Genomic DNA, 25,310 nt, shown 5'->3' with positions numbered 1-25,310 from the left:
GGCTAGAATCTAGAATCCATGGCATGGTCGAAAGGCAGTTCGAGTCACCTGGAAGAGGTAACTTGTTTAAAGCGTAAAATCTGTCTGGTCAGGCGGAAGCATCACAATGAGCGGGGTTCTAGCCCAAGTCTTTGGTATATGACGTACAAACTTCGCGGATGCAGATGTCCGCCGGCTGCGAATACTGCCCGTAGATCAACCCCGTGGAGAGTTGTCGACCAGACATTTCCGTGGTTGTCGTCTATGGTACGTACAAGTCTGGATGTTCTATTATGAATGTTGGGGTTATACCCCACTCCACCGTCAGTTTCAACAACTTATAGATGGTAGGCAATAATGTGGTAAGTTACTACTGGGCTCGACCGGAAGTGTTGCCTGGACCGAAGAATCAACCTTTGAGTTCCCTCCTCTTTCGGTTCATCTTTTTTCTGAATATATTGTGTTTTTTTATTATTATTTGTTATGTGTAACGTTGGGTATCCTTAATTTCAGGTCGGATGTGAAAGTAGAACCTGCATGGGAGTTCTTTCTCTCTGCCTCTGTGGAGCGAACAACACAACAATAATAACAACAACAGATAAGAAAGACCCGTGATGTATGCGGTACTCAAACTACCACGAGCCGAAGTATTGGTCCCCGTTGTACCTGGTGAATTTCCCACCTTTTTGCATCTAAATGCCATTGTTGGTCGTTGCGAAGCAGTGGGCGGCATAGTCTCAAGACCCTTACCTGCCGGTGGAATACCTCCCAACCAATTACACCAGATCTATGATGTAGGATTGGTATGTCAACAGCTGATTCCTCGACACGACTAATTCCCACCGGCAGATTTTCGATACAGGCATGGATCTCCCCGTGCGGGGGTCTCCAGTAGGTCCATTACATGTAGGGAGGCCAGAACCCGCGGAGGTGGAAACATTATCCGCACACTTTGGGGAATGACCATATGTGGCGTGGATGATGTGGTATGCACGACTGACCTACAATTTGCATCGGAAGAACAATACCCCAGATGGGTTCAACTGGAGGTGGAGGACCACGGGGGATTCAAGTCCCCAGCTGGCCGAGAGGGCAAGGCGGATGAAACCTTAATCCACCGTAGTTCGTCGACAAGTAAGGAGCCAGCCTGGGGAGAAACCATAGGGAAGAAGTACAAGCACCTGGAACGGGGAACATGACAGAAATGTCGAAGAGAGAATCAATCGGATCTGCGTGGGATTGCCATGGGTCCATGGATGGGGTATGTTACTGGAGAGGCAGCCAAAAGAAACAAGTGGCAGGACTTTGCTTTTTTTCTGTTTTTCCATTTCCCCCCATCTTCCCTGTACCTTTTTTGTTTGCTAGTTTGTTAGGTAGTTTGCTAGCTTGTCAGAAATTTCAGCGACTGCTTCTGGCAATCCAGAAAACATGTCATCGGTTCGGTCTGATCTTTAATATGTCGCCATGCTATCCTCTTCTAAGCGGAATTAGCCGCAACAACTTGGTAGTAAATAATTAATTTCCATGAAGAAAATCAGGCGAGCTAGTTTAGTGGATCCGATCGGTCGGGCTGGAGCGTAACTTAACTTTCTGCGAACTCGACCGTTCAAACCAAGTATTGTTCACTCCAGGCTGTCATGTAAGCTCAGAAGATCATACGATGCAATGATCTGGAACGTCACCGAGAGCGTGCGGAAAAGAAAGCCCGTATTCGATCTCGACCGGAATCGAATCCGAGTATAAGAGGTCGAGAGGATCTGCTGGTTAGGAAATCAAGTCCGAGCCGCCAGGTACCTCAATACTACGGTGTAGGTTCGTCCTTAGAACACTGGGATTCCCTCGAATTGTCTTCCATGATAGCAAATGACGTAAAAAGAAATGCTGCGACATTGATCCAATCCAAGGATTTTCGATTCTTGTTGGTATTGCCTGTGGATAACCAAGCTTCCTTCTCGGACTTGGCTCGTGAGACTAGAGAAATAAAGTAAAAAGAAAATAAGATAATTGTTGGGAGTCATTGAGAGGCGGGGAGAGCGAGAACGCAATAGACCAGGGTCTATGCGTGAACCTAGACCTACACAAGTAGCAGCAGTCCCATGGCTACGGCGTTGTAAGTTGAGGCCGGGGAAGCAGACCGAGTTGCAGAGTTGGCGTTGCAGAGTTGCGAGACGAGGTGATCAGAGGGGCCGCCTAAGTTGAAGCCTAAAAAGAAGCGGCGGGCGCCAGAGAGATTTGGCGGGTCCCAAGTTTACCATACGTACGGTATGCAATGTCCCCCGAGGCTGGGCGGTACCTGCCCTATGGGTGCAGCACTCATACTGCGTCCAAGTACCTGAGAGTCCTGAGGCGACAAGATCGACACATCCATGGATGCGGCCGATCACTGCGGTATTGTCACCGAGCCGTAATGGCGCTTGGTTTTGCTTTTCTTTTCTTTTCTTTTTTTTTTTTTTTTAGGTTGGCGGTCCTTCTTGCTGCGACACGCAGCATCTTTTTTCCAGCTCAACCTTCCCAGCTTATCTCTATCATCGACGTCCTCATTCCGTTGCAAAGACCTCATATTTCTTTTCCCCCTCCCTTTCGCTTTCAACGTTTTCTTTTCTTTTTAAACTTCTCTTTTTCTTGTGTCATTTTTCTTTTTTTATTTCGTTCCCTCCCCTTCCTTACTTTTTCCCCATATTTATTCCCCCCCATCCTCCCTCTCGAGGTCTTGTCGAGCACTTCCCATTCTGTGCAACCCGCTCCCTCTCTGTTCAATTTTTTTTTCCCCATTAAACAAAATCTCCCTTCTCTTCTTCGGTCAATCCTCACCCATCTAGGGTTGACTGACTATTTGATACCGCTGTGTGATATCTATTACTAGATATTTATTACTGGCCTTCCCCGTCCCTGATCTTTTTTTTTTCCTTCTTCCCTTGGCCTTTCTTCCTCCCGACTCTTCATCTTACCCGATAACCCTCTTCCTCCCCACCGTGGAGGCTGGACAAGATTCGCGATTTAAGATTGATCTACCCCGAGCCACTCTGGGGTGTCACAGCTGGATTTCGTTAATGCCGTGCTTTGTTTCTCTTCCGCATTCCCATCCTTCGATGCTCCACTAATCACGTCGGATCGCCTTCTCCATTTGCGCAACAAGCACATTCCTGTCGATACCAGCTGCAAATTTCACGACCCTTTCAACCACCCCCCTCCCCCTTGCTGCGTCCTATCATCCAAGCTCGCTCAACGCTCGTCTGATTCATCGGCTTCGTCCCCCCTGCCCACTTCCGCCTCGACTTCTCCACACGGCACATGAGGGTGATCTGCGAGATTCGAGCTTCCTGGAGCATGCACGGAGTGTAGTAACGTCGCGACGCACATTGACAATTACCATCCACGGCTACCTACTGAGCATTTTTACGCTGGCAAAAGAAAGGGAGATCATCCATTTCTTGTCACCTTGCATCTGCTCCCACTTGCCCTACTTCGCTGTTCAGCATTTTTCGTTTTTTTTCGCTGTCCACCTTCCTCCCTTTCGCCAACCCCTTCGATCCCTTGTACAGTTTGTACAGTGCCTGACCGCATTACAACGTACACAGCGACAAAAATAAAGGGAACCGACAACATAATTCTTTTCCCCCGCCCGAACCTCCATCCCTTTTTGACTTGGAATTTTCTTGTGTGTCTTCCGCACAGGTTCCTTGGTGAGTACCCAATTTTTCTACTCGCACATTTGGCGACGGTTCAGAAACTTGCTAATCATTTCCCTGGTTATTGTGCAGTTGACTCTCTTTCGTCTACCTCGTGCCTCCTTCGGCGCCATCTTATCCTACCCTCTCGAATCCGTTAAAAGTAAACTCGAGATCCGAGCACAAAGACTGTCGATCGTATTCCATAAAATTGTCAATCCTTGGACGATTGCAAAGGTCCTACCGATCTGGTCTGAGGATCCAATTACCTATTGTTACCGCCCGTCCAAGCGACTGGTGGAATGACCGTGATGGCACAGAATACAAGACCAGTACATAATGTGAGCTTTGGCAATCCTGAATGAATCGGGTTTTTACCTTACTGACGGATTTCCATCAGGTGCGATCGAACCGAACATCCAACATGAGCAATGATAGAACGCGAGCGACCGCCGCAAACATGGGCCAAGGCTTCGGTAGTCAGTCGAGTTGGAATAATATCTGGGGAGATAATTTGGGAGGTAAGAATCGATATCATCCTCGCTGGATAATCAGGGACTAATGTGTTTGGCGCAGACCAACATGTCGCAGACGGTGGATTAGACGCTAAAGCAGGTTCGAGCTCTCTATTGTCTTCCTCGGAGTCCGATGTGTGGAATGGTCGCCCCAATCTTCCCTGGAGCACCATGAAACCGGCGTCGGCTGGCTTATCCAGAACGGCAAACACTGCCATGACCACTTCCCCCATCCAAACCCGATCTTCTGATCGAAGCGCAGCTGCTCTCCCAGAGACGGCCGATGCGTCTTACTTCTCTCTGCAGAGGTCATCTGGAGGAGCACCGAGCCACAAGGTTTATCTGAACACCGGATCGGAGGGAATATCCCCATCTGGGGACGGGATGTCTCTTGGAACCATCGGTGGCTTCAGACCTGAAGGTAGACGTCACGCCAACACATCCTCCGCTTTCGGAGGTAGTCCCGTCGGCAGCGGGTTTCCGATGCGAAATGGCCTGTCTAGTCCGCTTGACAACACAGCATCCGACGGCATGTCGGCCTCCATGACGATGTCCTCTCTTCCTCAGACGCTGCCTGATACCGCTGCTCAGTCATTGGGGCGCAATGTATATGCACACGCCTCTTCCAACTCTGCTTCATTTGCTCCCGCTAGACCACCTCACTCATCGTTTCCCTCGTTCCACTCGGAGAGCCAAGGGTTCGAAGGGCGGTACGGTAGTCACTCCGTCGATCTTAACGCCGGGCTCAACAATCTGCAACTGAATGATAACAATTTGGGGGCTCCCAGTGCTGGAAACCGGCCCGCTTATATGTCTCATCCCTCCTTGGACGGCTCTCTTCAGCGACTCAGGTATGCGACTTCGACTGACGAGAGCAACTACCCGGCTTATGTAAATGAAGCCCCGTCGGACCTGTCATTGGCGTACTCAACGACGCGTACCCGATTCGGCGACGGACCGATCTCGCCTACCGATTACGCCCGTATGGAAAGCCCCTTCCACCCGACTTTGGACAATGGACAACTCTCTGGCCCGCATTATCGAAATGCCTCCGGGAGCCGCCTCTCCGACCACCAAACCGCGACATACGACCGACGCTTGCGGGGAATGGCCGCGGAACAGGATCTTGCTGCGGCAAATGTCAATCCCCTGCAACGGATGGCTTTTCACGGCGCGTATGACGTTCAACGCTATCAAAATCCAGGACTTCAGGGAATGCCTGCACTTTACGCCCCAGCAGCTCATGTAAATGCGGCGGCTCTTGCTTCTAGGGGCCTCCAATCAGACACTGCTCAGGCGAACAGGAGTTCGGTGCTGGAAGATTTCCGCAATAATAGCAAGGGGAACAAGCGCTACGAGCTGAAGGTAAATTTCCGCAAAACCCCGCTGAAAGTAACTTCTAGATGTCTGACGAACTGCCCATAGGATATATACGGTTATGTTGTCGAATTCAGTGGAGACCAGCATGGATCCCGGTTTATCCAGCAAAAGCTCGAGACCGCGAACAGTGACGAAAAGGAGATGGTGTTCCGGGAAATCCAAAGCAACGCGCTGCAATTGATGACCGATGTTTTTGGCAACTACGTCGTACAGAAACTTTTTGAACACGGCAACCAGACTCAGAAGAAGGTTCTAGCCAATTCGATGAAGGGGCATATCCTGAGCTTGTCTCTTCAGATGTATGGATGTCGTGTCGTGCAAAAGGTAAGATCATCTTCATGTTAGGCTGCTGAGGATAAGTTACTGACGCCAGCGTAGGCATTGGAACATATTCTTACCGATCAACAAGCAACCATGGTTAAGGAACTCGAAAACAATGTTCTTCGCTGTGTTCGAGATCAAAATGGAAACCATGTGGTTCAGAAAGCCATCGAACGCGTGCCATCAGAGCATGTACACTTCATAATTGATGCCTTCATCGGCGGCGTGGAGAAACTTGCCACCCATCCTTATGGATGCCGTGTCATTCAGCGGATGCTTGAACATTGCAAGCAGGTGGACCGCGAGCAAATTCTTTCGGAGTTGCATGCCTGCACAACCAAACTTATCCCCGACCAGTTCGGAAATTATGTGATCCAACATGTGATCGAGCATGGCGAGGAGAAAGATCGTTCCGCCATGATTAACATTGTCATTTCGAACCTCATGTCTCATTCGAAGCATAAGTTCGCCAGTAACGTGGTCGAAAAAAGTATTGAATTTGGCGAAGAAGGCCAACGCTGTCACATCATTAGTATGCTCACGCAGAGCAACGACAGATCCGAAAGTCCCCTGCCCGCACTGATCCGTGATCAGTATGGCAACTATGTTATACGTAAGTGGCCCTTCGGCTCTTCGTCGCATTTGAAACCCTGGCGCTGACCCTCGTTGCAGAAAAGGTATTGAGCAAGCTGAAAGGCGAAGAGAGGGAGACTCTCGCGGAGCAGATTCGGCCCCTACTTGCCGGGCTGAAAAAATACAGCTATGGCAAGCAAATTGCTGCCATCGAAAAACTAGTATATCCTTCCGGTGGCGTTCCTCCCCCGGCCCATGCCAGTCATACCTCGTCATCTACTACGCCCCCCAACTCGCACAAATCCTCTCCTCAGCCGTCCAAGCGCTCTGTGAATGGATCCGAGAGCGGCCGGGGGCCGGTTGTCGGGGCGGCACCGCCTACACCACCTCCCACCGACACTCAAACCAATGTCGACGGATCGGTCGAACCCAAGAGTGTTGCCAAAAGCACCGTAGCTCCTTTGGCCGAGTCCGAGTCGGCTGATGCCATTCCGGCCACGTCGGTCAACACCAATGGCACCACCTAAATTCCAAAAGGCGAACGTCACACTCCTCTTTTTTGCTTCTCCTGTCCAAATTTTTTATGGCTTTTTATTTATCCTTTTTTCTTTACTATCTTCCTTTCTCCCACACCACCCCTTCAACCAGTTCATTTTTAATCCAAGCGTATACATACAGGTCTTCTGAGGGGTATGAGTCTTCGAGGTTAATTACTTTTTTTTTTCTGCCTTTTTATCTTTCACGGGCATGACGGCGTAAAAAGCAAAGGGTATCATGGCGGGAGGAAAGGGGGTTTGCGATATCTATACCTGCTCCTGTTGTTTTTCTTTTCTTTTCTTCTGTTTATTTCTTTCATATCCCTATCACTTTCCACCCTCCCTCCCCTTGTCTTGAAACCTTGCCTTTTTTAATTTGTCAATGGTTTCTCTTCAACGTTTTTGTCGGAAGGTTCAATGTTACGAAAATGAAGCCACGCCTCCCTAGTCGTTGATCGTTCTGTTCTTTGCTTCTTGTTCAAATTATGAGGGTCGGCGTCTTGATTGGTTGAACAAAGGATACCGGGATTCCACTCTTCTTTGACCTGCAGAGGTCGCAAAGATTCGAGACCTTGGACATATGGGACGAATCCGGAATTAGGGAAAGAAAATGGGAATTGCTTGGAGCATCTAGAATGCTTTGTTTGCTTCCAATCGGTATACAGCCAAATGAATTCAGAACGCTGTCGTACCTTGCCCAAATTGCTGTCGATAGTTCCTCTTGCTTAGTACTGTGAACGAATGAATGTTAATGTGAACTTGGGCGGACTCGAGAATTTGAAGTGTATGGAGTAGAGTAGTAGGAGATATTCTCGTGATCTGTCTTATCGGCACTTATCGCCACGTGACGTCGTCGTCTTCGTCCGTCTCCAATCAATTCTTCCTCTCCTCACTCCTTTGCGCGAGGACCTCCAACCTCGCTGGATCTACTCTACGAATATTCTTCCAGCTCTTAGATACCACAAATACACCGACACGCTCCAACATCTACTCTACCACCACGATCACACGAACCTCTATCTTCACCAACCCTCCACACGCATACGAAACCACAACCAACCAACTCAACCTCACACTCTCAAACCCACCCCAAACCTAGAAAGAAAAAAAAAAAAACCAACAACCCACCCCCCTTAAAGAAAACAAAAAAATGTCCTCAAACGTCGGCCTCTCGACCCCCCGCGGAAGCGGAACATCGGGGTACGTGCAACGCAACTTCGCATTCATGAAGCCGCGCACGGCGGGCTACGGGGCGCCGTATCCGCCTGTCTCATCGGGCGCGAATGCCACGGACCCCGGACGGCCTTTTAAGCAGAGGATGCCGGATCGGCAGATCTTGGAGCATGATCGGAGGAGGGCGGTTGAGGTTAAGGTGATGGAGGAGAGGGAGAGGTTGGAGGAGGTGAATGAGCGGTTGGAGGAGGAGATGGAGGGGAAGGAGGATGGCGATGAGGGTGTCGACAAAAAGGGGGAGGAGGAGGGAAAGGAGAAGGAGAGGATCCTAACGGACGAAGAAATCGACGAGCGATGCGAGGCTTTGCGCGAGAAACTACTGAAAGAGCTCGAGGCGGACGAGGCGCGGGAACAACAGCGCGGGCAGCAGCAGCCGGCGTCGAGGAAAGGGTGGGGACGCGATTTGCCGCCGAAGGAGAGGCGCCAGTTCAAGTCTTATCAGGTGCATGAGCAGGCGGAGGCGAAGATTGAAGAGAGCGAGCGGTTGCGCAGGGCGTTGGGGATTAGGGAGGATCGGGAGACGGGGGAGTTGTCGAGTGGGTTCCGGAGACGGGATTCGGAGGGGAGGAAGAGGGAGGGAGATCGTGAGAGGTATTGATTTGGTCCTTCGTTTTCCAATATTCGTCTTGTTTCTTAGTCTTGTTGTTATTCTTTCTATGCGGTTTTGTTCCGGGCGTTGTTGGGGATCGTTGGCTTGGTTTGCATTTCTTTGGTCAACTTGTATGTATAACCTCACAAATATATTATGGATATGACTACGATCGAACAAGCATGAAACCAGATTACAGTGCGACGAACAAATGCAATATATCTATTCGTATCAATTCAACTTTTATAGATAAAGAATTCCCTGCCTGCTAATACACTAAAGTAGCCTTATATACAGGACCTCAAGCTAAGCACCGAGCTTCTCGATCACCCATCCCTCTCTGGGATCTTTCTTCTGAACCACCTTCTTCGCCGGCAACGGCCATCCCATACGCCCAGTCTCATCCACCAGCGACGGAATCACCCAGCAAGCGCGCCGAGGCGGAACGCCGCCCAGCTCTTCAATGTTCCCAATCGGTTTGCCGTATTCGATCAGTGGCGTGCCCTGCGCAATGGCCGAGAGTTGCAAGCCACTCGGGGACACGAGAGGATACATTCTGATCTTGGATGCCTGCTCGGATACCATCGACGGCGACGACTGCTGCAGATGAGAGTAGATGATGTACTGGGGCATCTCCTTCGGCGAGAGATTAGCCATCAGCGACGAAGGGTGCACGTAGACCGCCTTCTCGTGCAGCTCGACCGCATGTCCTTCGCGCGAGCTGAAGAGCGTGAAGTACGGGACGTCGATGGCTCGTTTGGGCTTCCGGTCCATCTCGGGAGGTACCGGGGCTAGATCCGCGCGGATGGCCACGTTGTCGATGAACCCGGCCGCGATGATCTGTTTCAGCGCCTTGATTTGCTTCTCCGTCGGCTCGGGGAGACGGGCCTGGTACGCGGAAATGAGACCGGGGTTGTTGGTTCGCACGATGTCGGTCAGTTGGCTGCGTAGCTGGGTGGCTTCCTTGAAGGCCTTGGCCCGCAGGAACATCTTGTCGCAGAATGCGTCCCCGTCGGAGGCATAGCCGTAGGCGCAGATGGCGGACAGGTATTTGAGAGCGTCGGCGGTATCGTCGTGCTTGCTGAACAGACGATGGGCTCTGTTGTAGTCCTTGTGGCGTTGCTCCCTGGCGGTATCCTCCAGTCGGTCTGAGTTCGTGTAGATTCCGCGCTCGTCGTCGTCCTTGGCGGGCGTGGGATCGATCTGATTCTCGGGCACGAACAGATCGCCGACAGCTAAGGCTGCAACCAAGGCGATGACATAGGGCATACAGCCGTGCTGATGGCCGATGTGCAGCATTTTGCCAAATCTGGGAGACAACGGATAGGTGGACAGACGATTTCCGATCTGTGTGATCTTTCCTTGCGAGGAGAGCGCGCCGAGGTTCTTCAGCAACTTCTCCGCCTTTGCCAACCCGTGACGGCTTGGAGGTGTTGGGAAGGGGAAATTGATGACGTTGTGAAGACCCATGCTCTTCATCTGTAGAACGACTCCCTCGATGGGCGTCCGAAGAATTTCCGGATCGGTGTATTCGGCAAACTCTCCTTCATACACCGCAGATGAGTAGAGTCGGTAGCAGTGACCAGGTCCAGTTCTACCGGCTCGTCCGGCTCTTTGGTTTGCACTGGCCTTGCTAATCCAGTCCACCTGGAACTTCTGAACTCCCGTCGCCAAGTCATACTGCTTTTCCTTGGCTCGTCCGCAATCGAAGACATACTTGATGCCCGGGATTGTAAGACTGGTCTCGGCTACGTTGGTAGCCAAGACAATGAGTCGCGAGTTCTCTGGGGGTGGTTCGAAAACCTTCAACTGCTCCTTTGTGGGTAGTTGCGAATACAAAGGCAACACATGGACTTGGGTCGACGAGTCCATTGCTTCTTCCTCCATATCAAACCCTTCATCTATATCCGAGTCATCCAAACCCGTGATTTCAATGTCACTGTCGTCGTCGTCATATGCATTCCCAGGGGTGGATAGATCGGTTCCACCGATGTCCAAATCTTCTGCTTCAAGCGGTGCATCGTTCGCTGAGAGCTGGACCTTGGCTTGGGCAACATCCCCCCGTTGAGTAGGTTTGAAGGCCTGTTTCAGACGCTTTGAAAGCTGCCTGATCTCGTTCTGTCCAGTCAAGAACACCAGCATGCCTCCGGGAGGCAGTTTGCGGTGACCCCTCGAGACCTTCCGGTACAATTCCTCAACGTAATCGCGGTGGGTCCGCCGGGAAAAGTGCACGGTAACAGGGTATTGCCGGCCCTCCGCCTGCACCAGGGGTGGCGCTCCGTGACGGAAAAGACTAGCATTCTGTGTGAAATCAGAGATGCGTAGAGTAGCCGACATGACCACAAGCTTGAGAGGCTTCACCGACGGGTCCTCTTCGCTCATGTTTTTCCGCAAGTCGACAATGCGGCTGACCATGCCGATGAGAATATCAGTATTGACACTCCGTTCGTGGGCTTCATCAATCACAATGATAGAATATTTGCTCAAAGAAAAGTCCTCGGCAATCTCCCGGATAAGAATACCGTCGGTCATGAACTTGATCGCCGTTTTCTTTGACACGGTGCTTTCGAATCGAATCTGGTATGAAACTTGGTCGGAAAACGAGCCCAGTTCATCACCAACTCGTTTCGCCATACTAACAGCAGCAACTCGTCGAGGCTGTGTTACTGCAATCATGCCGGGGTTTGGGCTGTCGGGGTTACCAAAACCGGCTTCAAACAAAAATTGGGGCAACTGAGTAGTTTTTCCACTACCAGTAGCTCCCCAAATCACAATGGAAGAGTTGTTGTAGATTGCTTCCATGATTTTCTGTTCCTCGCCCACAATCGGTAGTCCCAAACGCGCATTCTGCATTTCCTCCGTACGTTCGACTGGAACGCTGAAAGCCTTTCTGAACGGGTTGCCCTGGGTCACCTGGAGCTCTGGAGGCAGCGGTTCCTCCTGATAAACGGTATTTTGGGCAGGCTTCTTGGATTCAGGGACAATTGGTAGGTCCTCATGTACAACGGGACCCGTCGTAGGTTGGAATCCTGCAGCTTCATTGATTTGCTGCCTTGCCCATGCCTTGAAAGCAGACTGACGAGGCTTCGGTTTATCATCTTCCTCGTCCTCTTCCTCTTCGTCCTCTTCCTCTTCGTCCTCGTCCTCGTCGTCATCGCCATCGTCTTCACTGTCATCTTCCCCAGAACCGTCTGTCCCCGACTCTTCCGAGTTATCGATCTCATCCTGCTCCGCATCATCATCCAGGTCAGATGCGGATTCATCATCCTCATCCTCCTCGTCGTCCGAGTCGAAACCTTCCCATGGAACATCTTGTGTAACTACAACCGGCTGCTTGGCTTTGGGGGCCTGCTTTCTCTTCTTGAGGACTGGGAAACCATCTGGGCCGAGTTCAAGAGGGCGCTTTAGTCCACTACCGCTTGGTCCTGCCGGTTGGGGGATTTTATCGTTAACTGTCACGCCTGACGGGGGGAGCGAATCATCAGAGTCATCGTCTGAGTGCTCTAGCTCGGGGCCGCGTTCATGAGCAGCGGTAGGTGCTGAGGCTCTATCACCCTCGTCATTTCTTTTGCGCTTGCCGAGCTCTTTAGAGCTTTGAAATGCTGAGGTATCGGTCTTCGATTTTGCAAGTTTCTTGAGGAGCTCGAGGTTCTCTTCTTTCTTGAGTTTATTTTCCTGCCCGATCGTTAGTGAAAAGATCAAGATTATATCCAATTCAACCTATTAATCCACTTACAATATACTTGTCTAACCGTTTCTGTTTCTTCGAAGAAATGTTGGTATGTTGCGATCGCAATTCATCTCTCAGCTGCTGTCTCTTTGCTTCCTTGTCGCTCTTAGAGACGGGCAATACCTCCGCGGCATTGGTGTCCACCGGAGCGCTGGTTGTTGCAGCATTCTGTTTGTGCTTTTGCTTTCGTTGACGGGGTACGAATTTGGGCATGGTGTTATACAGCCAGGATACCTCTGTCTCTAGCCGAAGACAAAGGCAGCAAACCTCAGATTGGACTGTAGAACAGAGATTTGTTCCTCACTGATGAAGGCGGAAAAAATGAAAAAAATCAGGCGGCGTGAACATTCTGCTGGAAGGCGGTGAAGCTATTCTCACCGCCCGGGGATCGCACCGTGACGGCCGTCCCGCACTTGTTCTCCTACACTTCTCCGTCGCACTCTTAGTTCACCTCTGGGAGTCTCCTTGGATTCATTGCATCCTTCTGTCATTGTTATTATTCCGTTCAGATAGGACACAAAAGACAAGATAAAGAAAAGGAACAATTCGACCCAGAGAAGAACAGGTTTTCACACCCGAAAACAGCAAAACAACAAAAACAACACGTGCGGGGACATTCCAACACATCTCTCACCATGACTGATTCTTTCAACCTTGATTCGTTTCAGGAATCACTGAATCTTCCATACCCTGCTGTCACAAGGCAAGCTTCTGGAGTTGTAAATGGGATCCAAACAGATGTCATGTGTGTGAACTTTAGTGATAGGATCCTGGTGACAGTCTCACAAAAAGGTCGACTAGGTCATTGGGTACGTCCTTCACAAAATGTTCGTCCTCGCTTTCAACTAACAAATAGCAAAGTTACATGTACCGCTGGAAAACCACAATCCTGGGACAGAAGGGCATCACACCATCTCAGAGGCATCGGACGACAGTTTACTGCCAATCAGTAGCTTAACTGCCACCTCGCTACTTGGAGGCCGGATTCCTAGTCATGAAACCATCGGTCAGCTCTATGCTCGTCAAATTGGGAGTGTCATTGTGACGAAGACTCCCAATGAAAATCGACTCCTTGTTGTCGGGCTGGGTCTGGAAGCTGCCGAGCCAAACAGGGATGTCTTCTTTGCCATCATAGACCTTGTGCTCCAATGTCTCTAAAACCAGACTCGACCTGAAGAGAGTGACGGAAAAGAAAACTCACAGATCCAAACGGCAAATCCTATTCCCTGGTATTTCTTCTTTGGTCTCTCGATCCTCACGTTGTTGATCCTCAGGCCATGCACGAGTCGGCACAGCATGCTTCGCTCCTCCTCATTGAAACCCCTGAAGCGCAACTGTCCAAGGAATTCGAATGCGCCGCTAAATAGGGCCTTGATCAAGTCTTTCTCGTCAAACCCCGGGATCTTCCAATTCTCGTTGGCGACAACGGTCAAGGAATAAACCCTCATAGGCTCTCCCATTCGCAAAGTTGTGATGAATTCTGAGAAAGCCCAGCGGCGGTGCAAGGCAATATTGAAATCTTCCGATCCCAACAAGAGGAAGATTGATCCATACGACCTCTTCCACATGGAGGGAAGAGTGCGGCAGGGGTACTCAAGGTACTTATGATGGCTCACGCAGCTACAGCATCTAAGTGGTTTAGGCACGCGTCGAAAGATATCCGCAGAGAACGAACCATACGTCCTAAGGAAAAGAGTGCGGTAACTCAAGCAATGGAAAAGGGCAATGGAACATTCATGATAAATGGTATGACAAGTTCTGAGGAGTGCCAGTTTCGCCAACTTAACGCGCTTGGTCCTGCCTATTTCGACGGCACTAAGGTCATGGATGAAAGAAGCCTCATATATCCTGAATCTGACCTGAATAGGCAACCAAAAGAGCTTGCAGCGCAGGTTTCGATTTCCAAGGATTAGGGGCTCTCTCACCAACCTGCTTGCCTCGGAAACAATTGTGTGATGGTAGCTGGGCTTGGCGTCGTGTTTCACCAGTCGAGTCAAGTTGGGAATTTCTTCGTCGTGCTTTTCTTGGTGAAACTGAATTGTGACTCTATTTCATCGCGTCGCATTAGCAGTTGAGCTTATCACACCAAAATACCAATCAACAACTCACCCAGAATTGGAGGGATCAAGACGGCGAAATAGGGGAGCCGGTTTCTTTCTTTTCGCTTCGGTACTTTCGGCATCATGGACCTTTGCCTGAAATATTGCCTGGCAATTCTCTTGGTTGTGTTCCTGAGGAATCACCTGGGCGACGATTTCTGGGGCATCTTTTACCTCATCCTCTTGCGGGGCCGGAGGGCCCTCTGCCTGAGGCACGCCACTCATTGCTTTTTAGGAGTGGAGGCTAACCGGTCTGGACTATCTGATAGAATGGTAGCTCTTTACAAGAGATTGCCACGTGAGGTGGTGGTTGTGAAATGGTTGCTGGGTGAAGAAGTAGGAGAAAAGGTTGAGTGAGGAATCTCATACGCTCAGAAATGTATGTACAATACACAACACACTAGGTCGACTTGAGTTAAGGAAATGCTTTTCCTGCTACTGTCTGTCTATCACCGTTGTTTTTTTGGTATTTTAACTAAGTACAACTGATCTACTTTTTGTAGTGGGTAAGCTAGGGGATAGATAGCCTTGATTGGTATTCAGTACAGCTACCCAAATTAGGGTGATCTAAGGCTACAGTGGGTAATTATGAGGAAAATGAAGTAGATTGAACCTGATACAGGGTATTCATGCACCAACAAGCATCATTCACAAGCTGAAAGTCCCCAGTCCATACCTGCGGACAATTCCGCCAACGCTCACGTGACTTCACACACGTGACGCGCAACCATACATAGTCTCACATCCAGTACAAGCATGTCAACATCTCCCCCATCCTTCGTCCCTGTCTCATCTATGCTCACGGCGATCCAAGAATCGACCTGATACTTACTGTACATGGCTTGCTTTTGCATCCGTGCACAAACGCTCACTTGACCTTCTTCTTTCTTGTGTCGCATTATAAACATAAGCTGTTCTATCCGAATAAGTGCTGATCTGGAGAGGTATTTGGAGCTGCTACCATCTCAAAAAAGACGTCCTCAAACATTTCTGGCTAATAATGATACAGTTTCCAAGCCTCGAGTCTTCACTTTTTTTATCCCTTTCATTCACAACAAAATCATCTACCTTTCCTCCACCTCCCTCATCTTTCCATTGTCATTTATCTATCTGTTTATCATCAATTCTCTTCTAAAAGACATCATGTCTGATACAAGCGCTAATGATCAAGATGATAGTGATATCAGAGCAGCTATTGCTGCCTCTCTAAGAGACTTCTACGGTTCTGATTCGCAAACTCGGGGCAGCCAAGGTGGCATTGTTGATTTGACTGGCGATACAGATGACGATGATGTTGTACCCGCGCAACCAAAGTCAAACTCAGTGATTGGCGTTGATACAGATAGTGAATCGATTGTTGCTCCCGTTGAGAACCTTGATGGTGGTGATGATGATGTTGATAACGACGATGATGAAGATTTGAGGAGAGCAATCGAGTTATCGAAGCAAGATTTCAGACATGGCCCAGGCTCACCAGAGTCCCCACTGTACATTTCCGATCATGGGCAGGCCTCGAAACCAGTTGCACCTCAACAAACCCACGTCTCGTCGGGCGAGCAAAATATACCAGGACCCATGGGTGTACTTGGCTTGAATCGAAAGCAGATGGAACAGGAGCGCCTCGCGCGTCTTGCCAAGAGAAAACCAGAAGATACCCCATTGTCTGATGAGCGCGAGAAGAAGCAATTGAAAACCCAGGCGTCTGCGAAGGCTCAAATGAAGGAAGATCTTGACAAGCTTTCAACTACCATTGATTCGTTCAAACCACAAACCACACGTCCAGAGGCTAGCAAGCTATCTCCTAACATACCCTCGCCTCAGCCGTCTGTCCAGTTCCCTGCCGGTGTGGTCAAGAAGACCTGGTCATATTCTAGTCCGCGCCGTGGTGATGATATCAAAATCGAAGAAGTCTTTCAAAAATCGAACTTAGAACTGGCCGTTCTAAGCTCATTCATGTGGGATATGGATTGGCTCTTTTCCAAACTTGACACGCGAAACTCTCGGTTCTTGCTAATAATGCAGGCCAAGGATGATGCAACAGTGAGTTCTTGCTCCAATGTCTCGATTTTCTATTGAAATTAATCATATTCCTGGAAATAGAAGCGTCAATACGAGTCGGAGACAGCAGCCATGAAAAACCTCAGATTATGTTTTCCTCCTATGGAACCGCAAGTGAACTGCATGCACTCCAAGTTGATGCTGCTTTTCCACAAGGATTATCTCCGGATTGTGGTCCCAACCGCCAACTTGACGCCATTTGATTGGGGTGAAAAGGGGGGCGTCATGGAGAATGTAGGGCTTACCTGGGCTTTCATTTCGTTAAGTTGCTGACACAGAGACCCAGTCTGCTTTTCTGATCGATCTCCCCCTAAGGCTCGATAAAACTTCCGAGATCCCCAAGACTGCCTTTTACCAAAATCTAGTTTATTTCCTGGAAGCCAGCACGCTGCACGAGAATGTGATATCCAAGCTTGGAAACTATGATTTCAGCAAAACTGAGCATTTTGAATTTGTTCATACCATGTAAGTTTCCTCCTGATGTAGCAAACCAAGAAGATACCACTAATGTACATTAGTGGTGGCGCTCACACAGGAAATGCATGGAAACGAACAGGTTATTGCGGTCTGGGTCGCGCAGTGGCTTCACTCGGCCTGCAGACACCCAAACCAGTTAACATTGATTTTGTGGTAAGTCCAAATAAGCCCAGCATGCCGTGTACTCTACTCATGTACAAACAGACATCATCTCTCGGCTCCTTAACAGACGAGTTCCTGAGATCCTTATACCTCGCCTCGCAAGGTAGATCCCACCCACCAATCCACACGAATACCATCTTCTTCAACTAACCAACCTCCCCCAAAAGGCGACGACGGATCCACCGAGTTCACCCTCCGCACCGCCAAATCCTTCCCTGCGAGAAGCCGCACCGACCCGAATAAGCTGATCCAGAAGACCACCGGCGAGGAATCCAAAAGCCGGTTCCGCGTCTACTACCCATCCCAGGAAGTCGTCAGGAGTTCTCGCGGTGGTCCCCAAAACGCAGGAACCATCTGCTTCTCGGAGAAATGGTACGAAGGCGCCAAGTTTCCTCGCCATGTGCTTCGCGACTGCAAGAGTACGCGTTTCGGGCTGTTGATGCATAATAAGGTAGGTTTAGATTGGAGTTGCTTGTGTTTGTCGGAATGACTCTTTTGGAATGTCATTTACTCATATGGTGTCACGTATGCTTGCTTACTTATTTATGCTCCTGCATAAAACAGCTCTTATACGTCCGACCCGATGAACCGATTCCACTGAAAAACAACACCCAATGCCGCGCGTGGGCGTATGTCGGCAGTGCCAATCTCTCTGAAAGTGCCTGGTGAGTGAATACATGGTCATCCAGTCCCTCGTCTTCTCTATCTATATATCTATATACCTAGTTTCTTTTGACCTTTCCCCCTCCCCCCTGCAAACAAGTTACATTTTCTGACCTAGAAAACCAAAAATTAAGGGGCCGTCTCGTCCAAGACCGCTCAACCAAGGAACTCAAACTGAACTGCCGCAACTGGGAATGCGGTGTTCTTGTGCCTGTCATCGAGCAGAAGAAACCAGACACCAAAGCTGAATCTACGGACAAGGACGAGGCCGAGTTCGTTGATCCCGACGAAACGTCCTCCGAGTCCTCGAGTCAGCTGGGTAAGGAAGATGAAAAGGAACCCGAGCCCGAACCAGTTGACCCCGAGTCAGCTACCGGCTTAGATGTTTTCAAAGGCACCATCCCAGTGCCGATGGAGTTTCCCGGCGAGCGATACGGAGCGAATCTCACACCGTGGTATAATTCTACCTTTTGAGTCAGTGAAACAATGAATGTGGAATGGGAGGGAACAATCAATTGGGTATAGATTGGTTGAACTATCTAAGAAGATATAATTCAATATGACATTAATAATATGTTGGCGTCAGTGGGAATACGATGATTCGTCCAAAGCGTTTCTGTCAAATCCAAAAAAAGAACACACGCTGTCTATCTTGCTGGTTGAAAATGTGCCAATGACAAAACTTTTTCTGCTTTCCTTGCAACAATTCGCATATTAGGATTTGATCTTCTTTTCTCAACTCTGGCCTTTGCCATGTTGTCCAACTCCGATCCTACAAGTTTGGGAAACGGAGAGAACAGCAAAGAGAACCAGAGGCAAGTGCCAAGTAATCAAGAGATTACTGCTGGGCTTTCTCAGACTTCTTGGTAAAGAGGCCCTTGATACCGTTGATGATCATGCCAAAACCGCCAAAGATGTATCCGATGCCAAAGGACCAGCCCCGGACACGGACGGTGTAGATGAAGAAGTAAACCAGGGCCCAGTTGATGATCACAAAGGCCAAGAAGATACCAAAGCAGCGCCACTTGTCTCCGTCGTGGACGTTCAGCGTTTGCATGTACTCCATACCATCGCGGTAAGGGCAGTACTGGCAGTCGGAAGTGGCGTTGGGATCGACCAGATATCCGGCGCCGGCGATGTTTCTGACGAAGTCGTTGGCGTAGTCACCGCAGGTGGAGCCGGGGGGCGGGTCGAAGTGCGTCGACTCCATGGAGGTGCAGTTGATTTCGACCGATGGGAACACGCTGGAGATGACACCGCGAAGCCACCAGGTGACCGGGTTGACGTAGTACATCCAGTACTTCCAGAAGACCGGGTAGTCACTGTAAGGACGAACAATACCGTTGAACAGGTTGACCATGACGAAGAAGAAGGGGAGAACCTATTAAAAGTCTATTGTTAGTATATGACTGTGAAATAACGGAAAGAGGGGAACGGACATTAGAGATCACAGTGAATGATGGCGCAAAGGCACAAATCCACTGTCCCCAGCTAGCCTGGAACAGGAAGAAAAGCATGGACATGAGGAACACGTATCCAGCACTGCTCGAGTCGGTGGGGAATCCAACTGGGTAGTACCACAGAAGCCAGTAGATGAGGCCGGAGATGATCGCCATCGGGATCTCACAGACAACGTTGGCCGTGCAGAAAGCGAACCAGCCGTAGATTCGACTGGGGTATTCACGAGCTTCCCAGAGGGCGCGGTTGATGTAAAACTTGGGCACAATACTGTTCAGAACGATGGGAGGAATCAGGATAATCAAGAAGATTGAGAACATGCGGTTCTGCATGCTGGCCAGAGAATCGTCGAGCATCCAGAAAGTCTATGATAGGGTTAGCAATGCGCAAAAGCAATGGAGACGAGAGTCAACTTACAAATCCGTTGAAGATACCAATAATAACACTGACGAACAACTTTCCATAGTAGTACGATGGGTCTCTCCAGTACTGCCTGAAAATTCGCTCGGTAAGGAGGACAGTTTGGGTCCAAGTAGGAGCAGCAAACTCATATTGAACTCCCTTCTCAGCGATAGGGATTTTGCTGCGCTCTTCCCTGATGTGCTTGATTTCATCCAAGATCCGGCGGTTTTGATCAGAGTTTTTCCATTCTTCGTTCCAATCCAGGTTTTTCCCGTCCTTCTTAGTTGCCTTGGCTGCCGTTTCCAGGATAAACTCGGCAACGTTCTTCGTCGGGGGGCAAACAACACCGCGGTCGGCAAAGTATTTGATTACATCACGGCCCTCGTGGCCGACAGGACCAAAGTAGAAGGTGTTTCCACCCGGGTTCAGGGCCAGGATCATATCGAATTGTTGAATGAGCATGGACGAGGGCTGGTGAATGGTGCACACAATAGCCTGTCCTGCCTGCGAGAGTTTCTTCAGGAATCGAACGATTGAGAAAGCTGCTTGACTGTCAAGACCACTGGTAGGCTCGTCCAAAAACAGGAGAAGACTGGGTTTAGCCGCCAATTCAACACCGATGGTCACTCGCTTCTTCTGTTCAACATTAAGAGAGCCAATGATGGCGTCCTGGATGTCTTCCAATTCCAAAAGGTCGATAATCTGGTTCACGTAATCCAGCTTCTCCTCCTTGGGGGTATTTCGATCTTGACGGAGGATTGCTGAGAACTCAAGCGCTTCTCGGATTGTAGATGTATTGTCGTGAAGGTCCATCTGTTCACAGAAACCAGTGCCTCTCTGGAAATCGGCTCCAAGAGGATGGCCATCGACAAGCATGTCGCCGGTGACAACTCCCATCTTCTGACGCTGAGCCAAAGTATTGAGAAGCGTCGTTTTACCTGCTCCAGAAGCACCCATCAAAGCGATCATGAGTCCTGGCTTCGCATATCCATTGACACCGTTCAGCAGTTTTCTAGTTCCGCCACCGTAAGGCACCGTGTATTCAACATTTGACCAGGTGAAAATGCGATCACTGGAGGAGATACGGTTGAAGGTATCAGCGGCACCAGAAGAATTCGCCTCTCCGCGAGACAATGCAGCGTCATCTCCGGCGTTTCTGGCTCCCTCTTCATCACTCTCCTTGGTGTTCTGAGCTTTCAGCTGCTTGGCGCGCTTGGAGCGCTTGAAGACCAACGCGCCGCCGCCACCGCCAACGAAGGACAGGAACTCGGCGGCAAGAATGGTAACCAGCAGGTAGAGTACAGTGAAAGCAATGACAACACCAAAGTTGCGCCACAAGTGATGTCGGGTGAACTGGAAGGTTGTATCGAGGTACTGAGCTCCACCAACCGAGGTCTCTCCAAGACGAGATCCCGTAAGTGCACAGCCTTGGTATCTTGGATCCACCCCTGGGCCCTGAGGGACCAGCTGCGAGGGTGCACAGTTCATAGTACGATCGGAGAACTCGTTGGATAAAACCGACTCGTAACTATACGAGAGAGGATTCACATAGAAGAGCCATCCGAACCAGATCGAGCCGTCAATGAGACTTTGTTTCGGGATCACATAACCAACGAAGAGAATCAACACGTTCAAAGCGATACCACTGAATCGGACAGCATCATCGATCGTCGGGGAAAGCGCCGCAAACATACGGTAGAGCGATGTGATGCAGAACGTTGTCGTATACACGAAAAGGAAGTAGATGAAGAACTTGGATGCACTCACGTCGAGTCCTGTCATGAAGTAGACGATGATGGTGAAAGGCACAACCATGCAGAAAATGGCTGGGAAATCCACCACGACTCGGGCAATTGCAACAGCAGACGGACGGTAGAAGGCATAATCCTTGTGGCGGGCAACGATTGCACGACCAGAGACAGCAGGCATCAGTTCCGTCAGTTGCAACCAACCCAGGAACAGAATGGAGAAGAACAGGGCACCACCACGCGAGAATGCGCCGCTAGTATCCAGAGATTCACCGTAGAACAGAGAAGAGACAATAAGACCGTTAGAAATGATGATGAAGTATTTGGTGTAGAGGGAAGTTTTGTCTCCCCACAGCAACCAAAACTCACGCCGCACGCAGGCTGCGACTTGCTGAACGATGGAGACGGTGTAGCTGGACTTCTTCGAAACGGTCTTACTCTTAGACTGGGCAACGGTTTTTTGGAAGCGGCGAGTGTCCTCCTGGTTGGTGTCTTGCAATCTCTTTTCGTAGTCGCAGACGTCGTTCCAGATTTGCTTGTACGCGTTACTCTGCTTGAAAATGGACTCAAGCTCTTCCGCGGTCTTCGGGGTCGACGCTTCGCGGCCGGGCTGGAACTGGCGGGCATTCGGGTCGCAGAGGGAGGTGAGGAAATCGGCGGTGGTGGACTGGTCGGGGCAATAGAAACCAAGGTTGACAAAATACTGTCTCGCCTCGTCGGCAGGCCCTTGGTAGAGCATACGGCCCGAGTCGATGACCATCACTTTGTCCATCAGCTCGTAGATGCTTTCTCCGGCCTGATACAAGGTAACAAGAGTAGTCCGCTTACTGACATCGGTCATGATGCGAAGGGACTTGGCGTAATCCAAAGCGGTACTAGCATCCAAACCTCTAGTAGAGTTGTCCCAGCAAACCACCGAGGATTTGGTAGCAAGCGTTTCGGCAATACTGACACGCTTCCTCTCACCACCCGACACACCACGAACGTACTCGTTACCCACGAGGGTATTTTTGGTGTGGGTGATACCGAACATCTTCAGTAGGGCGTCAATGATGACAGGGATGCTAGACTTGTCGTGCTTCTTGGTTTTGTTGATCAAGGAGAACTTCAAGGTCTGCCAGACAGTGAGGTTCGGGAAATGCTGGTCGTCTTCCTGGTTGTAGTTGACCTCACCCCGGAAATGCTTGTTCTGCTCTTCCGAGGACAGACCACCGTAGTTGATATCGCCCTCGACGCCAGCGAAAGCACCGCGGTCATTTGCAATGGTCTTCAGGAAGGTCGAACAGCCAGCGCCTGGCCTACCAAGCACCAGCATCATTTCACCCTCCCGAACGGCTCCACTGAAATCGTGAAGCAGGTCTCGAACTGGGGGACGCTTGCCGAAGTGAAGTTGCGGGATGAAGTTGGTGACGAGTTTATACAAATCGGGCCCGAAAGTGCCGACGACTGCATCGGGCAAGGTCCGCACGAACGAAGCACCAGTTTCAATGCCCTTCACGGTCACGTTCTTGAACACCACGCCGACTTTCTTCGCAGGTTCACCCGCGGTCGTGCGGCGCTCGAGCTGACCACCCATCAAAAACTCGCTGAGGTCGAACCCACCCTGGAAATCTTCATCGGCGGCGGACGAAGCCTCGTCAAAGGCTTTCTCTTCATCCCGGGGTTGGCTTTGTCGACGAGCCTTGGCGGTTGATCGAGTTCGGTGCAGACTGAGCCGAGTCAATTCTCGCCTCATCTCCTCGAAATCCTCCATTGCGCCTCGACGGGAGACTGGGTCTCCCTGTTCCTGCTCTCCCCATCGTTCGTCGACCGACAAATCGGTAACACTAGTCGAGGAAGATGAGATGGTGTGCTCCGGGGCCACGGCATGGTTATATTGAGGTTCATCGTGCGTCGCCGCCGGGCCGTTGGTCGGAACCTCTGGCTGACGAGGTTCGTCAGCCATATTGTGACGGAGATTTCTTATCTATTGCCGATCTTCGGAAATTGATATACTAGATAATAGATATTAGATGTAACGAGAAACCGCGATAATTGGTTGGGTTGTCTCGGGAAATAGGACGGCAAAGTAGTATCCGGAGTAATATGTATGTATGTATATGAATATATACAGATAGGAAGAAAGGAGAGAAGTATAGGGGATTAAAGTCGATTAGAAAAGGCCGAAGCGTGGATCGAGTTTTTTTTAGGGAGGGGAGAGGGTCAGATAACAACAACAACGGCGCCAACAGAACACGAAGCAAAAAAAGAGCAGGGAGCAGACGTGCGACAAAAGGAAGCTTTATAGAAACCTCGACCATTGCATCATGGTCATTTTACGGCCGTCTCCATTATTAAGTCCGGAAGGCAAGAACGGAAAAATCTGTGGATTTGTCAGGTTTGGCAGAGCAAGCAGCAACCGAGACGGAATAAACTGATCAATCAGAGGGCCGAAAGAGCAGGCTTACCATCCGTCCAGTCGTCGACAGCCGAATTGTGGAGCATTAGAAAGATTGCGAAAGCCAGAGACAAGCGAGGTGCGAGACTAAGAGGGAGCTTGAGTGGAGCCGTGGTAGGCAATGAGTCGAATTGACTCAGTCGAGACAACGATCGGTTGTTCCCGATCCTTGGATCCACCATTTGCAGCATCCAATAAGTCGGCCAAGACGGAGATAAGCCTTGCAACCGGTGGTGGTAGGAGAGTTGCTTATGCATGAAAGCAGACTAGAAAGTTTAGAATGTCGTGGAGGCGCCGCGATGGCGGACGAGAGAGAAGTGGAAGACGGAAGTTCGCCAGCGGCGGAAGATCGAAGAGACCCTTGGTTCCCTCCGCCAAGCCTGAGGCATCTAACCCAGACTGACTAATACGCTTTTGTTCCCTAACCGAGTTGGTTACTACGGGAGTACGGAGTCTGATTGTCACTCCTCATCCTCCATTGACAGATTTCAAAATAAGCAAAAGTTTGGAGTTCCCAGGCCCAGGGTGACATACTCGATGATCTATCGGAACTCCGAGTTGCTGGGTGGAGTCGTCATCCTGAATGCCCTTGATCCATTATTATTAACTCCGCCGAGGCTGAAGTTGGTAGAGAGGAGCCTTAAAAATAAGTCTCCGAAACCCCCCTCGCCCCGAGTCAGCCGCCACGATGCTTCTCCTCCACGCCTGACTCGTCCGATCTATCCTTTGGTACATACATCCCCAACTCCTGGCTCTCGTCTTGCCTTCAATTTGCTTCTCCAGGTCCCAATCCCTAGTTACCATCACTCACCATTGCTGACTACACCATCCACACGCACCTGGGGACCTTGGCAACAAACCAATGGTGTATGATTATGCCACCCGCACTGACCACCGCCGCTTGGACAGTTAGTGGATTTGATTTCTAAGCCCTCGTGAAGGTTGACTAACAGTCTTAGCGAGCAATTTCTAGGAGTCTCGAGGGATTAATCAGCCCTCCATCTACCTAATCTATTCAGCGTCATCAACATCCCCAATGACAAAAGGGTTTATCCGTCTGACAGAGAGCGATGAGTCAAAGCTCAGGTTTGGTTAAATCAATGAAAAGCAATCTCACTTGCCTAGATCGGTTGGAGCCTGGACGTCTCCAGGGCCCACTCGTCCCCGGTCGCTCATGCACGCGGATTACTCTCAGGCATCCATGCTGAACCGCTGATACTGCGCCGATTGGTCCTCGGTACTCCGTTCTTTGCTTCCTATGGCGCGTCGGGATATCAGAATG

General features: G+C 50.1%; 6 protein-coding genes across 7 annotated transcripts; 3 read left to right on the top strand and 3 right to left on the bottom strand.

The window, feature by feature from the left end:
• Positions 1 to 2,517: 2,517 nt before the first annotated feature.
• Positions 2,518 to 7,806, top strand: PUF3. 2 transcript variants are annotated; one of them, XM_046090710.1, is made up of 7 exons: positions 2,518 to 3,662; positions 3,741 to 3,988; positions 4,048 to 4,168; positions 4,224 to 5,527; positions 5,588 to 5,866; positions 5,921 to 6,476; positions 6,536 to 7,806. In XM_046090710.1, the coding sequence occupies exons 2-7, from the start codon at positions 3,950 to 3,952 to the stop codon at positions 6,961 to 6,963; spliced, it is 2,727 nt and encodes a 908-aa protein (XP_045946685.1). In that variant the 5' UTR covers positions 2,518 to 3,662; positions 3,741 to 3,949; the 3' UTR covers positions 6,964 to 7,806. The 2 variants fall into 2 exon arrangements, with proteins under 2 accessions (XP_045946685.1, XP_045946686.1); XM_046090711.1 differs by having other exon boundaries at positions 2,518 to 5,527.
• A 316-nt stretch (positions 7,807 to 8,122) lies between these two features.
• On the top strand, positions 8,123 to 8,803 carry cwc21 (U2-type spliceosomal complex subunit CWC21; the record flags this gene model as incomplete). Its single annotated transcript, XM_046090709.1, has 1 exon — positions 8,123 to 8,803. One exon carries the CDS (start codon positions 8,123 to 8,125, stop codon positions 8,801 to 8,803), a length of 681 nt encoding a protein of 226 aa, XP_045946684.1.
• Positions 8,804 to 9,100: 297 nt separating this feature from the next.
• On the bottom strand, positions 9,101 to 12,737 carry ECM16 (ATP-dependent RNA helicase ECM16; the record flags this gene model as incomplete). Its single annotated transcript, XM_046090708.1, has 2 exons — positions 9,101 to 12,469; positions 12,531 to 12,737. The coding sequence occupies 2 exons, from the start codon at positions 12,735 to 12,737 to the stop codon at positions 9,101 to 9,103; spliced, it is 3,576 nt and encodes a 1,191-aa protein (XP_045946683.1).
• A 756-nt stretch (positions 12,738 to 13,493) lies between these two features.
• LDX57_008985 (uncharacterized protein) lies at positions 13,494 to 14,848 on the bottom strand (the record flags this gene model as incomplete). The annotated part of the gene is made up of 4 exons (XM_046090707.1): positions 13,494 to 13,661; positions 13,784 to 14,144; positions 14,454 to 14,570; positions 14,634 to 14,848. 4 exons carry the CDS (start codon positions 14,846 to 14,848, stop codon positions 13,494 to 13,496), a joined length of 861 nt encoding a protein of 286 aa, XP_045946682.1.
• Positions 14,849 to 15,766: 918 nt separating this feature from the next.
• On the top strand, positions 15,767 to 18,457 carry LDX57_008984 (uncharacterized protein; the record flags this gene model as incomplete). The annotated part of the gene is made up of 8 exons (XM_046090706.1): positions 15,767 to 16,663; positions 16,724 to 16,915; positions 16,968 to 17,146; positions 17,200 to 17,311; positions 17,363 to 17,423; positions 17,488 to 17,771; positions 17,885 to 17,985; positions 18,118 to 18,457. 8 exons carry the CDS (start codon positions 15,767 to 15,769, stop codon positions 18,455 to 18,457), a joined length of 2,166 nt encoding a protein of 721 aa, XP_045946681.1.
• Positions 18,458 to 18,821: 364 nt separating this feature from the next.
• Positions 18,822 to 23,536, bottom strand: atrF (ABC drug exporter AtrF; the record flags this gene model as incomplete). Its single annotated transcript, XM_046090705.1, has 3 exons — positions 18,822 to 19,364; positions 19,423 to 19,806; positions 19,859 to 23,536. The coding sequence occupies 3 exons, from the start codon at positions 23,534 to 23,536 to the stop codon at positions 18,822 to 18,824; spliced, it is 4,605 nt and encodes a 1,534-aa protein (XP_045946680.1).
• Positions 23,537 to 25,310: the final 1,774 nt, after the last annotated feature.

Source organism: Aspergillus melleus (genome assembly GCF_016097325.1).
Source record: "Aspergillus melleus strain CBS 546.65 chromosome Unknown contig5, whole genome shotgun sequence".
In the NCBI taxonomy this organism is placed as follows: domain Eukaryota; kingdom Fungi; phylum Ascomycota; class Eurotiomycetes; order Eurotiales; family Aspergillaceae; genus Aspergillus; species Aspergillus melleus.
The sequence above is the reverse complement of the archived record's forward strand: the minus strand, read 5'-3'. Positions and strand labels throughout refer to the sequence as shown.

Bases quoted from the DNA above. Each gene is read 5' to 3' on its own strand.
- PUF3 (XM_046090710.1), top strand. From the start codon at position 3,950: ATGACCGTGATGGCACAGAATACAAGACCAGTACATAAT. The intron at 5,528-5,587 runs GTAAATTTCCGC...AACTGCCCATAG, and splicing joins ACAAGCGCTACGAGCTGAAG to GATATATACGGTTATGTTGT. The intron at 6,477-6,535 runs GTAAGTGGCCCT...CCCTCGTTGCAG, and splicing joins GTATGGCAACTATGTTATAC to AAAAGGTATTGAGCAAGCTG.